The following is a 17,184-nucleotide window of genomic DNA, read 5'->3' as shown; positions in this document are numbered from 1 at the left end:
ACTTGAAACGGGCGCCAATCGTTATTTCACAATTATTTACTCAACATTGGGATCTACCGCCATGGCCATGTGCTTATACATCATGTTAGCGTGGGATGTAGCTGGATTCGGGACCAAAACAGCAATTCGTCCCCCAGTCCAAACGTTGGTCTTTGGCCCCATAGGGTGGCAATCTCAAGTTGATAAGTCAATAATATTAGTAATTGCATTAAATTACTCTTAGTTTTTAATCCTCTCTCAGCCCCCGATGGTCAGATCTACCTGTAGAGTTTGTTTATTTGTTTGAGGTAATCATGGTGTTTGTCGACTAACGGTCCTATATACACCAGGCCGATTTTCTACATTTTTTATTCCGTATCTGCCAACTTGCAGCACGGCCCACTTCTAGGCTTTTTGTAAGACACCGCTTATGCGGATGAGGCGGCGAGAAGGAGCCTAGATAAACCTCCAACACTTTGGTAGGAACCATTGGTGTTGCAGCCATGGATTATACCACTGCGCTATCTCGCCACACAATTACCTAGCAGTAGAGCTGGGGGCACGTAATTCATAATTCACATTATCTTGTTATAATTACTTTAGTGTATGTTGTTAATTCGTGACCTCCGATTTGTTATATAATCAAAAGATATTGTATTGGCTCAAACGTAGCAGACTAAAAGAAAAACTTTCGTGAGACGCACAAACAAATTGTCATGTCTTATATCATGACTGCATGTCTAGCAACTCAAGTTGTAAATTACTAGGGTCAGTGGCCACATTAACTACAATAGGACTTGAAAACAATTTCGTCATTGGCAAAAAAGCATTCATTCCGTCAATGCGGCCGTTGAACTTAACAATCAAGTCGATTGGTTTGATGGTCAGATAGCCTTGTGAAACGTGTTGTAACACCACTTGCTCTTAATTAAGTCCGATGTTAAGCAAACTTAAATCTGAGTGCCCATCCAAACGCATTTGAGTGTGAGCATACTTTCTGACGTGAGTTGATTGACGAAATCGTTGCTGAGTAGAGAATCGTTACTCGACAGCAAAGGAATTGGTCTCCACCCTTAGTTATAAACTCTAATTTCGAAGCCAATCAAGTGTAATTTTTAATATCAATTTTTTTTTTGTTATAAAATGATTTTTTATTATTTTTGTTGGATTTTCCAACGTCAATGGGAGCTGCGAGTAGGCTAGCTTGGAGCCCTGGTTGGGAATCACTGATGTAGAGAGGATTTCAAGTTACTTAGATCTCTCGAAAACTATTTTGGTTTACGAAATACTTTTTGAGTCCCCTTCGAGCTCGCTCTCCACCCTATTGGGAAATTTGGGGTGCGGCAGTTATGGCCCAGGCAAGAATGCAAATCGATGGCCGCGAAAAATTGACCTCCATAAAATGGGCAATAGTTACATTATGACGTAACAAGCAAATGATGCATCTTTTTTAAAGGGAGTTTGTTATCTCATTAGGCCTTTTCAGCGCAATCCATATATTGTCTTCCAGCATAGCTTATAAGATGTAAAATAAATGTAATCGTGAGTAATCGTGATTACTTTTCCAATGTAATCGTAATCGTAATCGACTACTTCCTGATTTTTCTGTAATCGTAATCGCAATCGTAATCGCGTCATTCGGAAGTAATCGTAATCGCAATCGATTACATTCATGAAGTAATCACCCCATGTCTGCCCGTAGCAGACATAAAAATGGAGAATTCATACGGATAATTCGGATCGAGGAAGATTTGACCCTTTTTCGTAGTCAACACATCGTGAAAAGGCCGGAAAAACGGTGTCCGCGAGTAGATTGGGCCGGAATTACCTCTTTTTAATCTTCACGGTCTCGTCGCCTTACACTCTCGTTGAAAGCACAATATCATGCGCAAAATTAAGACGCTTGGACGTTGTCGGGTGACACGTTACTTTTATTTATAAGCGGACATATCCTCTTAAAAGAGGACATATGGCACCTCTAACACACGCTATATATACGGTAACCCGCTCGGCTTGTTAAAAGAAGTGATAGCAAAGCTATAGCTATTCAGTGTCCTAACTCACTTGCGTTATGTGACTGAAGTAAAGTCCGCGGTGGTAGAAAATTCGAATCACAGACTCCAACGCGATGTCCTCGCTATTTTGCAATGTAACACCGAGAGTGAGGATTTTGTTTTGGCCGATTAGCAACGATTCCGCTCCGTTCATGAGAGACAATCCTTCAAACTCGCTGATCAACTTCAAGTTCGATTCGCAACCCGGCCGCTTACACCAACGGCTTAGTTTGATCTGAAAACATACAATGTATGCGGCGTTGTTACCAGACGTGTGCCGATTAGGCCTACTATATCAATAAGATCTCTTGAGATGATGATTACTTCCGAAACCTGCAATAATGGTTACAGCAAAGTGTGGAAATATTGGATTACGATCAAATCGATAAATTATCTCGATTACATTTATATTGCTTTCTTGAATGCATTTCAGGTGAAATTTATTGACTGAGACGAGAGTGCGTAAAGAGAAACGGTCTTTGATGTCATTTCCTATGTTTTGACATTGTTTACTTGATGACAAATTTGAATACAAACTTGTTACGTTACGTTTTGATAAAGGTATTTGTTACAGTTGTTTTAAACAAAGCGTCATAGAAAGACTGTTTGTTTTAAATGCAACAGTCCCATCGCATCACTGGAAATTCGTCACACCGAACATATAAATGACGAAATATTGCGAACATGATTTGTCACCTTCGTATAGACAGGATTCTCGTCGTATACATCCAGCATAACTGCTTCTTCCGTGTAATTCAATTTCGACGAAAGTCTGTATCGAACACCGACTTGCACATCGCTGAAATCGTGAATAGATTCCTGAATAGAGAATGCATTCACAGGTGGTCAAAGGTCATATTATATTTTGAAGTAGGATTGACCTTACTAGAGAACAACTAGAACATTAGTTCAAACCGGTGGGGAATACCCCACTGGTGGGAAATTCGGTGGTTTCTGGTGGTGAATCGACGCATTTGGTAAACCTTATATACAGGATTTACGAAGACGCATGCGCGGTTACCGTTACCAGTTAACTGCTCTGGAATGTATGTATCGAAAATTATAATGCGTGTTGTTCACAAAAACCAATTTTTAACCCTGGATAACCATTGATGGCGTCACCAACGCATCCAGCGAGACCAGTATGACGTGAATATTGCTTTCGCAAAATTTTGAGGGTAACCTGTATCGGCTCACAATACATTTATGTTGCAGTTAAGGGCGTGGTGGCGTACTGATGTGGTTGTGTGTCTTTTGTGCTCAAACAAGCAAACAGCTGCTCCGTAATGACATAAGTTGAAGCAAAATACGACGATAGTTTTGGGTAGTGGGGGAATGAAGACTCGGAATAAATCTGAAGTGGAGAATGAAGACAAAAAGGTTGGAAACCACTGAACCAGAATGATCGATCGATATTGAAGACGGGTTAAATTTATTTTAGTAGATGGAGTGACTGCGTAAAAGCTTCAACTTGCGTTGATAGGGGTTGGAATGAATTATTTGAAAATCGATATGTGATTCGTAAGACACAACGGTCAACATATCAAGAGGCGCCACCATAGCCAACGCACAGATGAGGTACTTTTTTGGTGTGTCCAAGTAGAAGTTGCCTATATAGTTGCACTACCAACTCAAGTGGATCCATTTTTTACTCGAGCGTACAATGTAGCGATACAGGCCATTTGAATACTCGAAAACTATAAAATTCTATCTTACCGTAATCATGCCAAATCAATTCAACTAGGACAGTGGTTCTCAACTGGGTATCCGCGAGTCATTTTCAGGGGGTCCGCGAAGCCTCAAAAGAGTTGATTTGAAAATCACGAGGCAGTTTCGGTTCATTTCCAGTAAAACTCCAGAGCCATCAACAGAATGACCGTCCGAGATGAACTATCCTACTGTGCAGTGCAGACTGATTTTACTTGCTAAATAATCAACAGCCTACTGATACAAACATTTTGCTGAATAGAGACTTTTTTTTGGGGGGGGGGGTTAGTGGAAAAAAAGTTGGATGAGTAAGCTCAATCAAGTTGACTTCGAAATGTTTACAAAAATCCATCTTCTCCTGTGATATACATAACCATGTTTTACATAATAATTTCAAGATAAGCTGCTAGATAGAAATTATCAGGGTTGACGCTATATGTTCATTGTTCATTCAAAAAATATTGTTGTCAATTTTGTTGGCATATTTATTGCGATCACACCCAATTGTGTCGCCGGGAGCGTTACGCGTTATTATTACATTCGTCATCATCTAGATTTGTGGAAATGGATTTTCGGCGCTTGTTCATATCAAATCTATATAGCGGATTTTCAAGACAAGACCACGTATATTAGTAAATGCAATTGCAGAATTCGCTTTGAAATAATAGAAGTCAACCCAACTTCTACAGGAATAATATGAATAGTATGATCTTATTTTCAAGAAAAGTCATTTTGTTGCTGTTTATCACTAAGCCTAAAGTTATCATTTGCATGAGACAGACTGCACTAGGGTTGCCATATTTCCGTAATTTCACCGTTCAAACTGCGTCCGGAAGGAAATTCTATAATATGCCTAAATGTCGTGAATTTTGAAGGCTTGAATTATAATAATTTTTTTTCCATAAATCAACCAAAACGGCATTATTTTTGGGCAGATTTGTGCCACTTTAAATTTTTTTCGCGCTGGGCGCGATTTAATGTCACGTTCATTGATTTTAGTAGGCCTATGTGTGCAACCTGCTGGAGCGGAGCGGCGATTAGGCTCAATAATAGTTTTATCGGTGCGACATGACATGAATTTTCTATGTATGATTACGTTCCTTGCATTTTCTAAGTCGTCATTTTCCACCAGCTTTTCCACTAACTATGACCATGCGGGTGGTGAGATGATCAAAATTTTATAGTAATACACGGAATAACCAAATCATAGACAGATTTCATTCACAAAATTTATCGACCAGATGCTGATAGAAAGAAAAAAACAGATATAGGCTATATAGTAAGCCCCGCAGAAGTTGCATCGATTACCCTATGGTGGGCTCAAAATCAGTATTTATTTAGACGGAAGGTGGCGGAAAAAATGCTGTTTCGGTCCTGGTTACAACATAAATGCACCGACATAACATTATAGGTGCTCTTGATCCGGACTGTAACTATCTCTGGTCGATGGACACGGCTTTGATAGTGTGACGTCATATTGACAGACAGTGTGTCATACCTCATTTATAAATCCGCTAGTCGGGGCTACAGAGTGTCCATAACAAAAATATGGTAACCCTAGATTGCATGATAATTGAGCTAAATTTGAACTGAAACTTCGTGATGGTCCGCGGGGTTTGTGGCGGTCCCAAAGGGGTCCGCGAAGACAAAAAGGTTGAGAACCACTGAACAAGGATATTTACCTTGAAGGCCAAAGTCTCTGTGACACAGCTCACAGACGTGGAAGGTACAATTTCGTTTCTTGGATTAACAGACGTCGCGCGTGAATGGACTTTATCCACAAGCAGCTCGTACTCCAACACTGCAGCAAATGTCGATTGTATAGGGATGGACCCAGAATTGGTTGAATCACTAGCTTTTATAAGCTAATTATCTGATGATCAGCACATAATTCAATTAAACCAAATTGACGACCACGGCAAATCTAGTGCACATTCTTAAACGAGTCAGCAATCCAAGTCCAGCGACATTCTCAAACTCAATACTTAACCCAATGAATACCACAGTTATTGATCAAAGACATAGGTGGTCAGTAAGGCAGTACTTCGACTTCTTGGAGTTCTGTTACAAGCTCCGGCTATATTAGTAGAGTGGCTATGTAATTCTATTTTTTCCACTCCTATCTAGTATAGATTTTCAGACATTATTACATACTTTAAATACCTATAATAGTCGTAAGTGTGCGCGTGACTATCTCTGCTGATTGGTGTAAACGTGTCCGGTTGAAGTGTGTCTGTTTGCCAATGACTGGGATTTTTGGCCATTGGATTCACCTCAACGTAAGACCAAATGGCAGCAAGCGTGACCACTTTGAAGTTATTATATGCAGATGAGTTAAAAGTACTCAATGGTGCTACTCAAGTAGAAAAAGCAGTAATGGCGTATCTTTCTAATCGATTACGAACGAAAGTAGCAATATAGCTTTAAACACATCATCCATTGTAAAAGAATATTTATTCAACTCGAAGACTTTTTGGGTGCCTCTTTTCGAGCTCAATAAATATTCTTTTAAAATGGATGTTGTATTAAAAGCTATATTCAAGTTCTGTAGCCTACCACGAACCAGCTATGAAAGTAGCAATGTCTATTGTCTAATATTTGTCAAAATTACTTCAATTGGAAGTGGTAAATGAGAGATGGAAACACCAGCGCTTCAGTGAGAAAGTTTATTATGGTGGGAATAATATTATTCAACCAAAAGGTATTAATTAACGAGGACTTTTCTACGTAGGAGGACTCTTTGGTGTTTGTAATGGCAGCAGAACAATTATTAGTGATTGATGCTCTCATCCTAAATGATCAATAAGAGATGTTGAATCAGATATTTCGTAATTTGAATAGGTGAGCTTGTAGTAGTTAACCAGTACGCGGGTAGCCAAAACGTACTTGAGTACCCTAATAACATAGAATGACTTGGTTACGGACTTCCTCATTTACTAATCATATGTTTGACAGGTAGGCCGACTTACAAGTTACTCGAGGTAAATTTCTCCCGTGTATAGCGAAGCATATCTTTAGCGACGAGCAAGCTTTGGGCGTGAAGGATGTAACGAATTTCTGCGGCAAAAAGCAGGTAGACCGACTTATATTCACTGTTTCCGGTATACTCAGTATGGTGGCCACCACATGCATCACGGGTCTGGTCAGCAGAACAAACGCCTCGCCGCTACCCGGAGCTCCAACAGCCACATCTAGCGAAAATGAAATACTTAGGTAACATGACAGTGAGATATTTCAAATCAATAATATCATGCAAAATGATGATCCAACCACATCCGATTCATTCGAACAATAGATAGAAGTGGTTCACTACTAGAAGTTTCTTTCGAAACTGGTTTTAACATGAAATGTGTCTGCCTAACACAGTGACTTGTTATGCAGCTAATATCTCAAGTCGCCAACATTTCGCTCAATGCCAAGAGAGCGTAGGATGTGCTATTTCCAAATGCCTGTCCCAAATATTCAACCGGGGCAATCTTAGGATTCCAAGCTCTCCACTTAACAGAACGGGACTCTACTTCCGTCCAATCGGCATATAGCTGATTTCAGGTTTCGCATGTTACTTGGACTCACCAGGATATTGATTTTGATCTACGTCATTTCCGGAACTGACGGAATATCCAAAATAGACAGGCTTCGATTCGAACGAACTAGACTTGACCATTTGCGAAGGCTGCAGGTTTACGTTGAGGTTCGACTTTCCGTTGTAAATGTATACGGCACCTTTTTAAAAAATTGTGAAAGTAATAATTTGTTAGTCACAGATTGCCCAGAAACCATCCAGAGAGTTATTTTTGAAACATAACTCAGAATTATATTGCGGTCATAAATCCTACGTGCCTACGTTACGTGCATGCATAATTTGGATTAAAATGTTGTACTCGATTCACCGGAGGTATAGGTCTGAGATAGGTTCTGATTTCGTGTGCCATGAGTATATATTCTGATATGTATATCAGGGGTGGTACACAGGTACTTCTACTTTCTACAAGTACTCAATTAGGTTTATGGAACTTTTACTACTACTCGAGAGTTAATATTTTAGCATACTTCCACTCTTACTTTCGTTTTTACACTATAAAGTAGTTTCGGGATATGATAACTAACGTTTATGAGTAACATCATTGTGGAAACTAGATGATAGAACCACTGTATCGCGGTAGCCGAGTATATCTTCCACAACTGAAAACAATTTGTCATTTTGTATCAGTCGTGAAGATGTACCACGAAATTTCAAAATGGCGAGCTCCGATCAACTTCTAAATGTACGTGGCACATCGGCAAAATCTACTTTTCGGTTTTAGAACTACGTACTCGAGTACTATTCTGGTCATTATTTTATATTTCTACTTGTAATTAAACGAAAATTCAAACTATTTCTTCTGGTTCTAACTGACCAGCAACATTGACTACACATTGTTACAATTCGGGCTGGGCTAAATCGAGTACCTGAGTGATTCGATTCTGAATGAATCACGTATTATACTTCGATTCGAGTCGAGTATTCGCGTATTGCTCACTATGACGTCATAACATACTGTAATATGTCACAGTTTAAATATGTACCTTTGATGTCACCACAAAGAATATATATTGCATCTCATCCATCACATCGAAGATACTTTAATAATTGACAATGATGTGGGATGATCATTCAGAAGTGTGTTATTTCTAGTAATATTTGTAGCTTTGTACTATGTTTCGTATGCTGCGATCCGGCTAATCAAGGTTTTAAGGCTTCCACAGTGGAAACTAGTATCGAAACTATAATTCTCGTTGGTAAATTAACTTTCAGTGCTGAGGATCGTATAATTTCAGCACTCGCGAAATCGTATTTTACTACTCGACTCGAATTAATCAAATTATTATTTGATTCAGATTCGACTACTCGAATCATTGTGCCCAGCCCTAGTTACTATGCGAATTTCATGGTGCGTAATTTTGATTGTTACGCCATACTGTACCTTATTGTTTTTGCTTTTGAATCTGTTTAAATCCCGTTAGTGTGCCTATAACTCCCGAACAGAGGCACCCTAAAACTCTTCGAGTTTTAGTAAATGTTATATTGCTATGGATGTTGCATTAAAAACATTGACTACTCTGACAACATCTGCTTTTTATGTGTGTGCTCTTGCTTATATTTGTCGTTAACGGTTCGACTTCAATTGCGTTGGTGATTTGAAAATAGCCAGCACTCCAATGGGGCCAAACGTTAAAATGACTTTGGAATACTATAAGCTAGATTGCAAATTGAATAATATCTCACCCTCTACGTTGTAACCACCGGAGGCTCCTATAACGATATCTCCAAACCCATCTCCGTTCAAATCACCAGTGGCAGCAATACTGAGCCCAAATCTGGCACTGGATTCCCGCGATCCGAATAGATTGACTTTTTGCCGATTTTCGGACACTCCAGTTGAATCTAGAAAGATGTCATGGAAATAATCAGGAAACAGGCGATTTGAATCGCTACTATTTTGTTCTATCAACTGAAGCGTCAATGACAAACTGCTGCACAAAATGTCTGTTATCGCCACACGTGGTTCAGTAGCGAAGGTATTCCACAAAGTATTCAAGGAGATTTTGCATGCCTGTGCTATATAGTTCTTTTTACAGCGAGTATGTTTGTTTACTATTTCTAGTTCCACCTCTTTTATCATTACTTTGGACTATATACTTACTCTTTTACTTCGAATTTTGAAAATACTAAAGATGATATAAAAAAATTACTTGAGTAGCCTACTACTAGAAATTTGAAGTACATCGATAATAGAGTCCTCCAAATGGAACTTACCCGATAGAAATACGGTGACAAGGCCTTCGTCTGGATTCTTATCGAAAAAGAGAGGCGATCCAACTAAAAGCTCATCCATTCCATCGCCGTTCATATCGGTCAGACACACGGAATATCCAAAGTCGCTTCCGATTTGATCGCCCAGAAACAACTTGAGAAACGTCGGGTTCTCTGAATCTGAAACTAGAAAGGCACGCCATTGTCTTATGTTTTAGATGCTTTTAATAGAGCATAACCGTTACCAGAAATGTTTGTCGGTGTTATGATATAACATTCGCTGGTTGAGTTTGACACGAAATTCAAGTAGCGCCTTGTGATAGTGTCTTAGCAAAATTTTTGGTCTCTCGGGGTGCGACAATAATTGGGCATAAATCCGAAGTGAAAATGGGTAGGATGGTTTCGGCCAGGTTAGTATACTTCTTGCAAAAGTGAAGCAACATTATATCAACTGCTTTATGTAACATATATATCATAACATATTTTAGTTAGTACCTACCAGTTATGAAGAACACACAGCACTAAATGACAGACCAAATCCAAAGAATTATGTTAATACCAATATTTTTAAATCCTATTTATATCTACTGCATCTTTCCGATTTTCATGTTAGTGGATATGCATCCAATTATGTATTGAGTGGCGTAATTAATCTTTTGCTAACACCCTATATACCCTGATCGGAAAAGAGAAAGACGTAAACTCGGCCACAAAGATACTTGATTTTGGATGCAACATTAACATATCATGTTGTAAAAAAGTAAATAGTTCTGCATACCATCGATAATAAAAACACCGCCCACACTCTTCAGTCTCGGTGAACCAACAGCCATTTGTCTTTCGCTTGTACCGGTGTATGATCCACTGCACATTGAGGATCTGCAAAGTGATGAGACAAGGATAATGTCGGTATCCATCGAAATGCAGGACAACAATAAAATGGAAATATTATGGCATTATACCCGAAGTATGAATAAGCAGTTGGAGAACGTATGTCTTCTGCGAAACAGGATCCATTTTGCGAAATCGTGCATTGATTATTCTGGTCTGAAATATACTCATAGGTGGTTGTACATCGGCTGTTGTAAATAGCTCTTTTAAAGGCATATCAATACCACTTCAACTTGGACTAGGTAGATAAGGTATAGAAAGTTGCCGAGCAAGTAGTTTGAAAAAAGTAGATTTGGTTGAGTGGTTGTATACTTTCAGCGGTTAATCAGAGGTGACGACATTCAAATGATGTATATAGCCTATACATCATACATATTACATTGACCTTGGTCAGTTATTGTGATACAGAAACAATTCCACCCAGTAAATCTGACGAGTTTATTCATGAATGTGACGGAACTTTACAAACTCCATTGCGTAAAAAGTAAATAGTTTTTCTTAATATGCTCTAGTAGAAGTTGAAGTAGTCTAAAACACAATCACTTGAGTAATACGAAAAAGTAGTAGTACTTGTTTCCAGACCAGGAACCACCACTGGTAATAGTTACACTGTCATTTGCCAGCTTGCATTCAATACAGACTACTATTCAGCGAATTTTATTGTAATACCAGTTCTGTGGAATTAATTAGTCAAGAACATAGCGATAGTAGCTTTCCAATACATGAGATTCCCCGCTCAATACAAATATTCAGTATCAAAATCCGCGTATTGTGAGGATGAATGTCAAGCTATCGAGTATTTACAGCAAATGGAGAGGGTGGTTATTGAAATAGATTTTGTGTAGGCTTACTCCAATTCTTAAGGATGGTAAATTCAATTTAATGGTGATTTTGTTTAGAAATTTTGCTGAAAAGTCAATTAAGCGTTCAATGATGTCATGTTCAAGGGAGTCTTCAGTAGCATTTCGGTCATTTTAAGTCCATCATGAATACAGTTTTGTATTGGCTCTACACATGTGCATCTTGCAGCTTAGGAACAAGTCAATGGTAATCAACTATATAAAGAATCAGTATTGCCTCAGCACCAATTTTCCCTCTGATTTTGCCGAGTGTGCGCACACTTACCAAGTCACTGCGCAGACCCTAGGACAACAGTGCTTACGACTTTAGAAAAAAGTCATAGCTTCTGAATTTTGTGCGCAACTTAGATTTTCTGTGTGCAGAGACCGACTCATCACTATGCATTTGCACACGCGCGCAGCGTAGAGGGAAAATTGCTCAGCACAATCTATTTTTCATATCTTCCAAAGTATTTCCAATGAAATGGACTTGTCATGTCATATCTCAAATTTCGGTACAATGCCTTGGCACAATTTGCCTATTTGAGACGACCAAGCGTATAGTACAAAACATACCTACCTAAGATATCCTTCAGATCAATTTCGCGATGTTGTAGATGATTCGCAGAGAACGAAATAAATCCTCCGGACCAATCGCGTAGGCCCGGAACACCAATCATCGGTTTTCCCGCAACAAAACCGGCGGATAGGCCGGCCTGACACTGACTTGTCGCCAATGTTGAGTCTAAGCAAAATTATATTATCAAGTACAGCAGGGGGTGGACAACGTCTTTGGCCAAAGAACCACAATGCGTTTCCCAAACCGTTGCGCGGGCCGCTTAGGTATTGATGAATTTTTGATTAGAGCTATAGATTAGGCAACGGTGAACGCAGGACTTATTTTACTACGCACTCAAGTCGCTGGCATTTATGCCATGAAGATTCAGTGTGCTTTCATGTTCAAGCCGCATAAGGCTCGAAAATATTTCGAAGTTAACGGAATGAGTTTTAGTCAGTAATATTGCTACTGGCATGTATCACAGGTATTGCGGGTCTCATTTGTACCGCGGGGCTTAGTTCGCAATGACCAGAGGGTTCTGTTCCCGGACACTGGACAAGTTTCGGCCAACATGCGTCCATCAGGTTGTACAACAATTCCAAAAACGCACGCCGAATTATTCGGAATAAATATCCACACTCAACTGTCACTCTGGCTCTCCAAGGCGATGAGTTTTTCACTCAGCTGACTGCGCACACCGTCCAATGCTTTATACGACGAAACGGAAAATACAAACTGGTGGTCTGGGTCCGAGGATATGTCGTTTAGTTCCATCACGTCTGCAGAAGAGACTCCGATGGCAAATATTTTTATTCCTGTAAAATCGAATAGCATCGCGATTAGGGATATGAATACTTAACTCACAAATGCACATGGGGAATCAATTTAGATTGCATCGATAATTATTTGAAATGAGTATTAATTGTAACCGTATAAACTGTGTTGGCATATCAAACCGACAAGATGGCGCAATTGTGGAGCGTCCGACTTCTTGATCGGGTAGGGTAATTCGTTGGTTCCATTCTCAGTCAGGTCACACCAAAGACCTGATTAGTAACGCTGGTGCCCGATGCTCAGCATCGCTGGGATAGCATGGAGGGTGACGCGCAAGACTTGAAAAGCCTTACAAGGCTATATCTGTACCTTCCTTGTCAAGCAGTATATGCACATCAAGTAGTCGTGATATCAGATGGGCATTTGCACATATCGTGTGTATGTATCCCATGAGTCGGTGTATAGGCCACGAAAAACATCAGGGCAGAAAGATACCACCTATTCTATCCTAGAAATCGAACACAATAAATCTCCTTGTATAGACATATAAACCAGTTAACTTCTATACTCAATGATGGAAAAGGTCAGTAAGTAAGTATTTTTAAAACGTAGATTTAGTTGAGGGGTCAGGAACTTTTATCGGTCAAAGCAGAGGTGGGCAAACTACGGCCCGCGAAACGCTCAAGAAATTTATTTAAAATATTGAAAATTGCGCACCAAATTCTAATTACTGCTCGGACTCGATTAAACTTTTTCCTGTTGTATTTCCCTACGATAATTATATGTTATATTCTGACCATAACATATTTTTAATTCATTTCTGGCGCAATTTTACAATTTCTAAATATCACAGAAATTCGAAATGGAGATGACATATTCGGTCCACGAGAGTTTTTCTTTACAAACTGGTTACTGGGAAGGAGGAGATTATATATTATCTTCGTATTTCTTCAGTCCCCAGGACCGTAACAGCACTTCATCAGCCCCCTAAAACGTTGATGCTGGGCCCTCAATAGGGGGTTAAACCAAATTTCGGGGGTTATTCACCGCCCCTCATGTGCGTTTTTCCGCTCTTTGTCATCTACATTTGTTGTCTGATTGGTGAGCGAGCTGGTATGGCCTAGCCGCGAGAATTGCGGTAAATTTTTTATGGTTCATAATTGAATTGGTCAATATGATCGGAAATTACATATATATTGCCATCAATTTCTATCCTCTCTCTGCTCACGTAATCAGATTTGCCGGTAGAGCTGGATGAGGTGTTTTGGAAAATGTAGGGCACCTAAATAACAACTAAACATCTTCGCGCGTATGCCCGTTGGTATAATGATTCCGTTACATGAAGCTATCACATGACCGCCAATCCGATATGTCAAAAGATATTGAAATCGGCCCAAACGTACTAAACCAGTGTTTCCCAACGTGGGCGATATTTGTCGGTCCAGGGGGGCGAAAATAGCCAAGGGGGCAATAGGGGGCGAAAACGGACGAAGGGGGCGATGGCGAGTTGAGATGGCTATATTGGCGTCCATGGCCGTAACTGCCACACCCAAACCCCTCAATTGGGATGGGGGACCCGAGCTTGAAGGGAGCCCACAATTTTTGGGTGAATTAACAATAATTATAGAGTATTTTTAGGCAACTTTTTCAAAACGTTTCGGCCTGTGCGCCATTCCGTATCACATATTTCTTGCTTATTGGATACCCTTCCTCCAAGAAATAATACGCATGAGTTACAGAAATGGGCATATCGGCATCAGCCATTGTCCCACCATGACGCACCAAGACATATGAAGTTTCAGGCCATGTAACATGCGACTCCGAGAAGTGTGCCAGAACGAGAAAACCTTGGCAGAAAAGGACTGCCTTTATGCTGACCGAATTCGATAAATATACGATATACATAGATATTTAATTGTCCAAAGGCTCCTAAATGGCAGGCGCCAAATGTTTCTGTCCTGGCTATCAGAACCCCACAAAAATAAGGTCATCTCGCAGAGAAAAATTAATTGCCAGTGCAGAAATACTAATTTGAAATCGTGTGCGGCTTTTAGTCTAGAACGTATGGGCGATTTGAATATCTTTTGACATCAGACAGGCCAAGAAATGTCATTACGTAACGAAGTCATTATACGCACGGGACCGCCCGAATATGTTCGATTATTATTTACGGGCCCTACATTTTCCGAGACACCTCAATCAGTTTTACCGGTAAATCTGAATACGTGAGGAGAGAGAGGATAAAAAATTGACAGCAATATATATGCAATTCCCGATCATATTGACCGATTCAATCATGGATGATAGAGATTATTCCCGCTTCGCGACTAAGGAGTCCAATAATTTGTGCTGAGAAGTAGTGGTAAAGAGGTACCGGGGGAGTTTGATCTGCGGGGGTGCATATGTTTGCTTTATCGCCCTATGGAGGGAGCTCAAGACCAACGTATTGGGGCGGAGGGCTGACAAAGTGCTGTTATGGTCCTTTGGGAATCAAGTCGGAGAAATCACCTTTTTTGTTAGTCAACTCACCAAAATCTAGCTGGAAAAGTGTAATTTTGAGGTCGAGCCGAAAAGTTGATCTTTTTTCTTAGTCAACTCGCCGGTGATTTCAGTCTGTATGCCCATTTTTCGGTTCCCAATATTTGGGGGGCGATGAGTCGAAAAAGGTTGGGAACCACTGTACTAAACTAAAAGACCTGCAGGATGGCATTTGTCTTGTAGCGATCATATCGCCAGGGCAGGAACATTTGATGCCAGCCATTTTTGAGCCTATGGACAATTAAACATAGGCCTATATGTAAGCTATAGGCTATATATCGACGTTTTCCGTCAGCAAAAGGGCGGTCGTCGCTGCTAATCGTTCAGGCACACTTCTCGGGTCGCATGTTACATGGCCTATAACTTCATGTGTCTTGGTAAGTCACGGTGCGGTAATGGCCGACATCTGAGTGCTCATTTCTATAAATCATGTATGATATTTTATTTGGGAAGGGTACCCAATATTCAAGATATCCGACTACATGAAACCAGCGCGAAAAAGTTGCATAAATTACAAAAAATACTCTATGATTTATGCTATTTCACGAAATAATATTTAGCCCCCGTCAAGCTCCCTACCCCCGCGAATGGATCCAGATGTTGATTGCGTCCCCAGAGCCCAAAAAGTTTGCCAACCCCTGGCGGAGGTGGGTGTTTTGGGCAGTGAAGTGTCCATCTTCGCGAGCGATGCGAAACGACTAATGATAATGAGATTACAAGTACTTGTACTTTTTGAGCTTTCATTCAAATACCGTAATAAAATGCTGTTTTCGCCTCTATGTTATGGCTGTCCTATTCCTAATAGTGACACAAACCTGTCCCTAAACTGCTTTATGATTTTAAAAATCTCAAATCGAAAACTCAATCGTTTTGCGTAACAATCTGTATAGCATAAGTCACGGAGTAGTCTAAAAAAACATACCCACTTGATTATGTGGTGCAATTAAGCAAAACCCTCCGAAAATCATAATTTCGACTTCATTAACCACCTCTGCAAATACACTTCCACGTCCAAAGTCCACACGGCTAGATAATAGTAAGGTAGTTATTCATATTGCTCAAACGACCGATATAAGTGAAACAAGAATCTTTGCTCAAGTAGAAGAAGTGGCAATTCCCAGGTCACGTTAAGGCTAGTATCTCACGGCCATCAACATGTTACATTCTACAATTGAGAATAACATCGAAACATATTTGAGGACCTGTCCGAACAGTTGACACGCACCGGCTGTTGAGAATCACTACTCCAAAGAGTGGTTGTCAGTTCGTCTCAGTTTACATCAACATCAGTCAGTTCATATTGTCCTGAGGGACGAGTTTCAGCTCTTTGACCGAGCTGGACGAGAGTATCTGGCTGATAGTATCTATGACTGACTTCCGGTATTCTTAACTAGCTTGCTATTCCAGAGACAGTGTCTTTCCGGTACTTCGTATTGACGAACAGTAGGGATGGTGTGAACCTCTGAAAGGTTCAGGTTCGTGTGAACGCGAACCTTTTTGAAAGGTTCTGTGTGAACACGAACGTGAACCTCATGACGTCACGTGACGTCATATTGCTAATTCCAACCCTATCTTTCAATGAAGTGATAGCCTATATTAACGTACACGATACCTAGCGACGACTCGGGCCACATCATGTCACAATGCAGAAGTACATGTTGGCGTTTTAAACGTCACTAAATGTTTCAACTGAGGCAATCAAAGGATATAATACTCCTATAAAATCAATATCTTCCGTCGCTTTGCCAACAATTTCGACGAGGACTTACCAGGGAATATAAGCTTACGCCTTAACGGTCTAGGCCAGACCGGACAATGTGTTCGGCGTCTGAGTAGCCTATCGCTACATTGATATTGAGCAGAGTGTAAAACTGGTTTCTATACTTGCTACCGATATTACCCCATTAACAAGTTTTACTGCAGTAGACAACACCTCAATCACAAGGATTTGGTTCTCGTGATGCAGTAAAGATATGAAGTCAAGATTGCCCCGTACCCCTGCTAACTTTTTTGCATCAAAAAACGATATCAATCTCATTGATTGGTTGA

General features: G+C 40.2%; 1 protein-coding gene across 1 annotated transcript in view; it reads right to left on the bottom strand.

Annotated features, from left to right (window-relative positions):
• The window catches only part of LOC145439458 (integrin alpha-1-like), a 54,565-nt gene that overhangs the window by 10,333 nt on the left and 27,048 nt on the right, over positions 1–17,184 (bottom strand). Inside the window, exons 11-21 of the mRNA XM_080316945.1 lie at positions 12,468–12,638; positions 11,845–12,009; positions 10,497–10,581; positions 10,313–10,413; positions 9,538–9,720; positions 9,007–9,165; positions 7,314–7,463; positions 6,710–6,931; positions 5,423–5,541; positions 2,730–2,852; positions 2,044–2,268 (exon numbers count right to left, since the gene is read on the bottom strand). Coding sequence (XP_080173071.1) covers positions 2,044–2,268; positions 2,730–2,852; positions 5,423–5,541; positions 6,710–6,931; positions 7,314–7,463; positions 9,007–9,165; positions 9,538–9,720; positions 10,313–10,413; positions 10,497–10,581; positions 11,845–12,009; positions 12,468–12,638 — 1,703 coding nt within the window. The remainder of the gene's footprint in view (positions 1–2,043; positions 2,269–2,729; positions 2,853–5,422; positions 5,542–6,709; positions 6,932–7,313; positions 7,464–9,006; positions 9,166–9,537; positions 9,721–10,312; positions 10,414–10,496; positions 10,582–11,844; positions 12,010–12,467; positions 12,639–17,184) is intronic.

Source organism: Botryllus schlosseri, chromosome 1, assembly GCF_051294905.1.
Source record: "Botryllus schlosseri isolate E-star chromosome 1, Bs_hap1, whole genome shotgun sequence".
Classification (NCBI taxonomy): domain Eukaryota; kingdom Metazoa; phylum Chordata; class Ascidiacea; order Stolidobranchia; family Styelidae; genus Botryllus; species Botryllus schlosseri.
The sequence above is the reverse complement of the archived record's forward strand: the minus strand, read 5'-3'. Positions and strand labels throughout refer to the sequence as shown.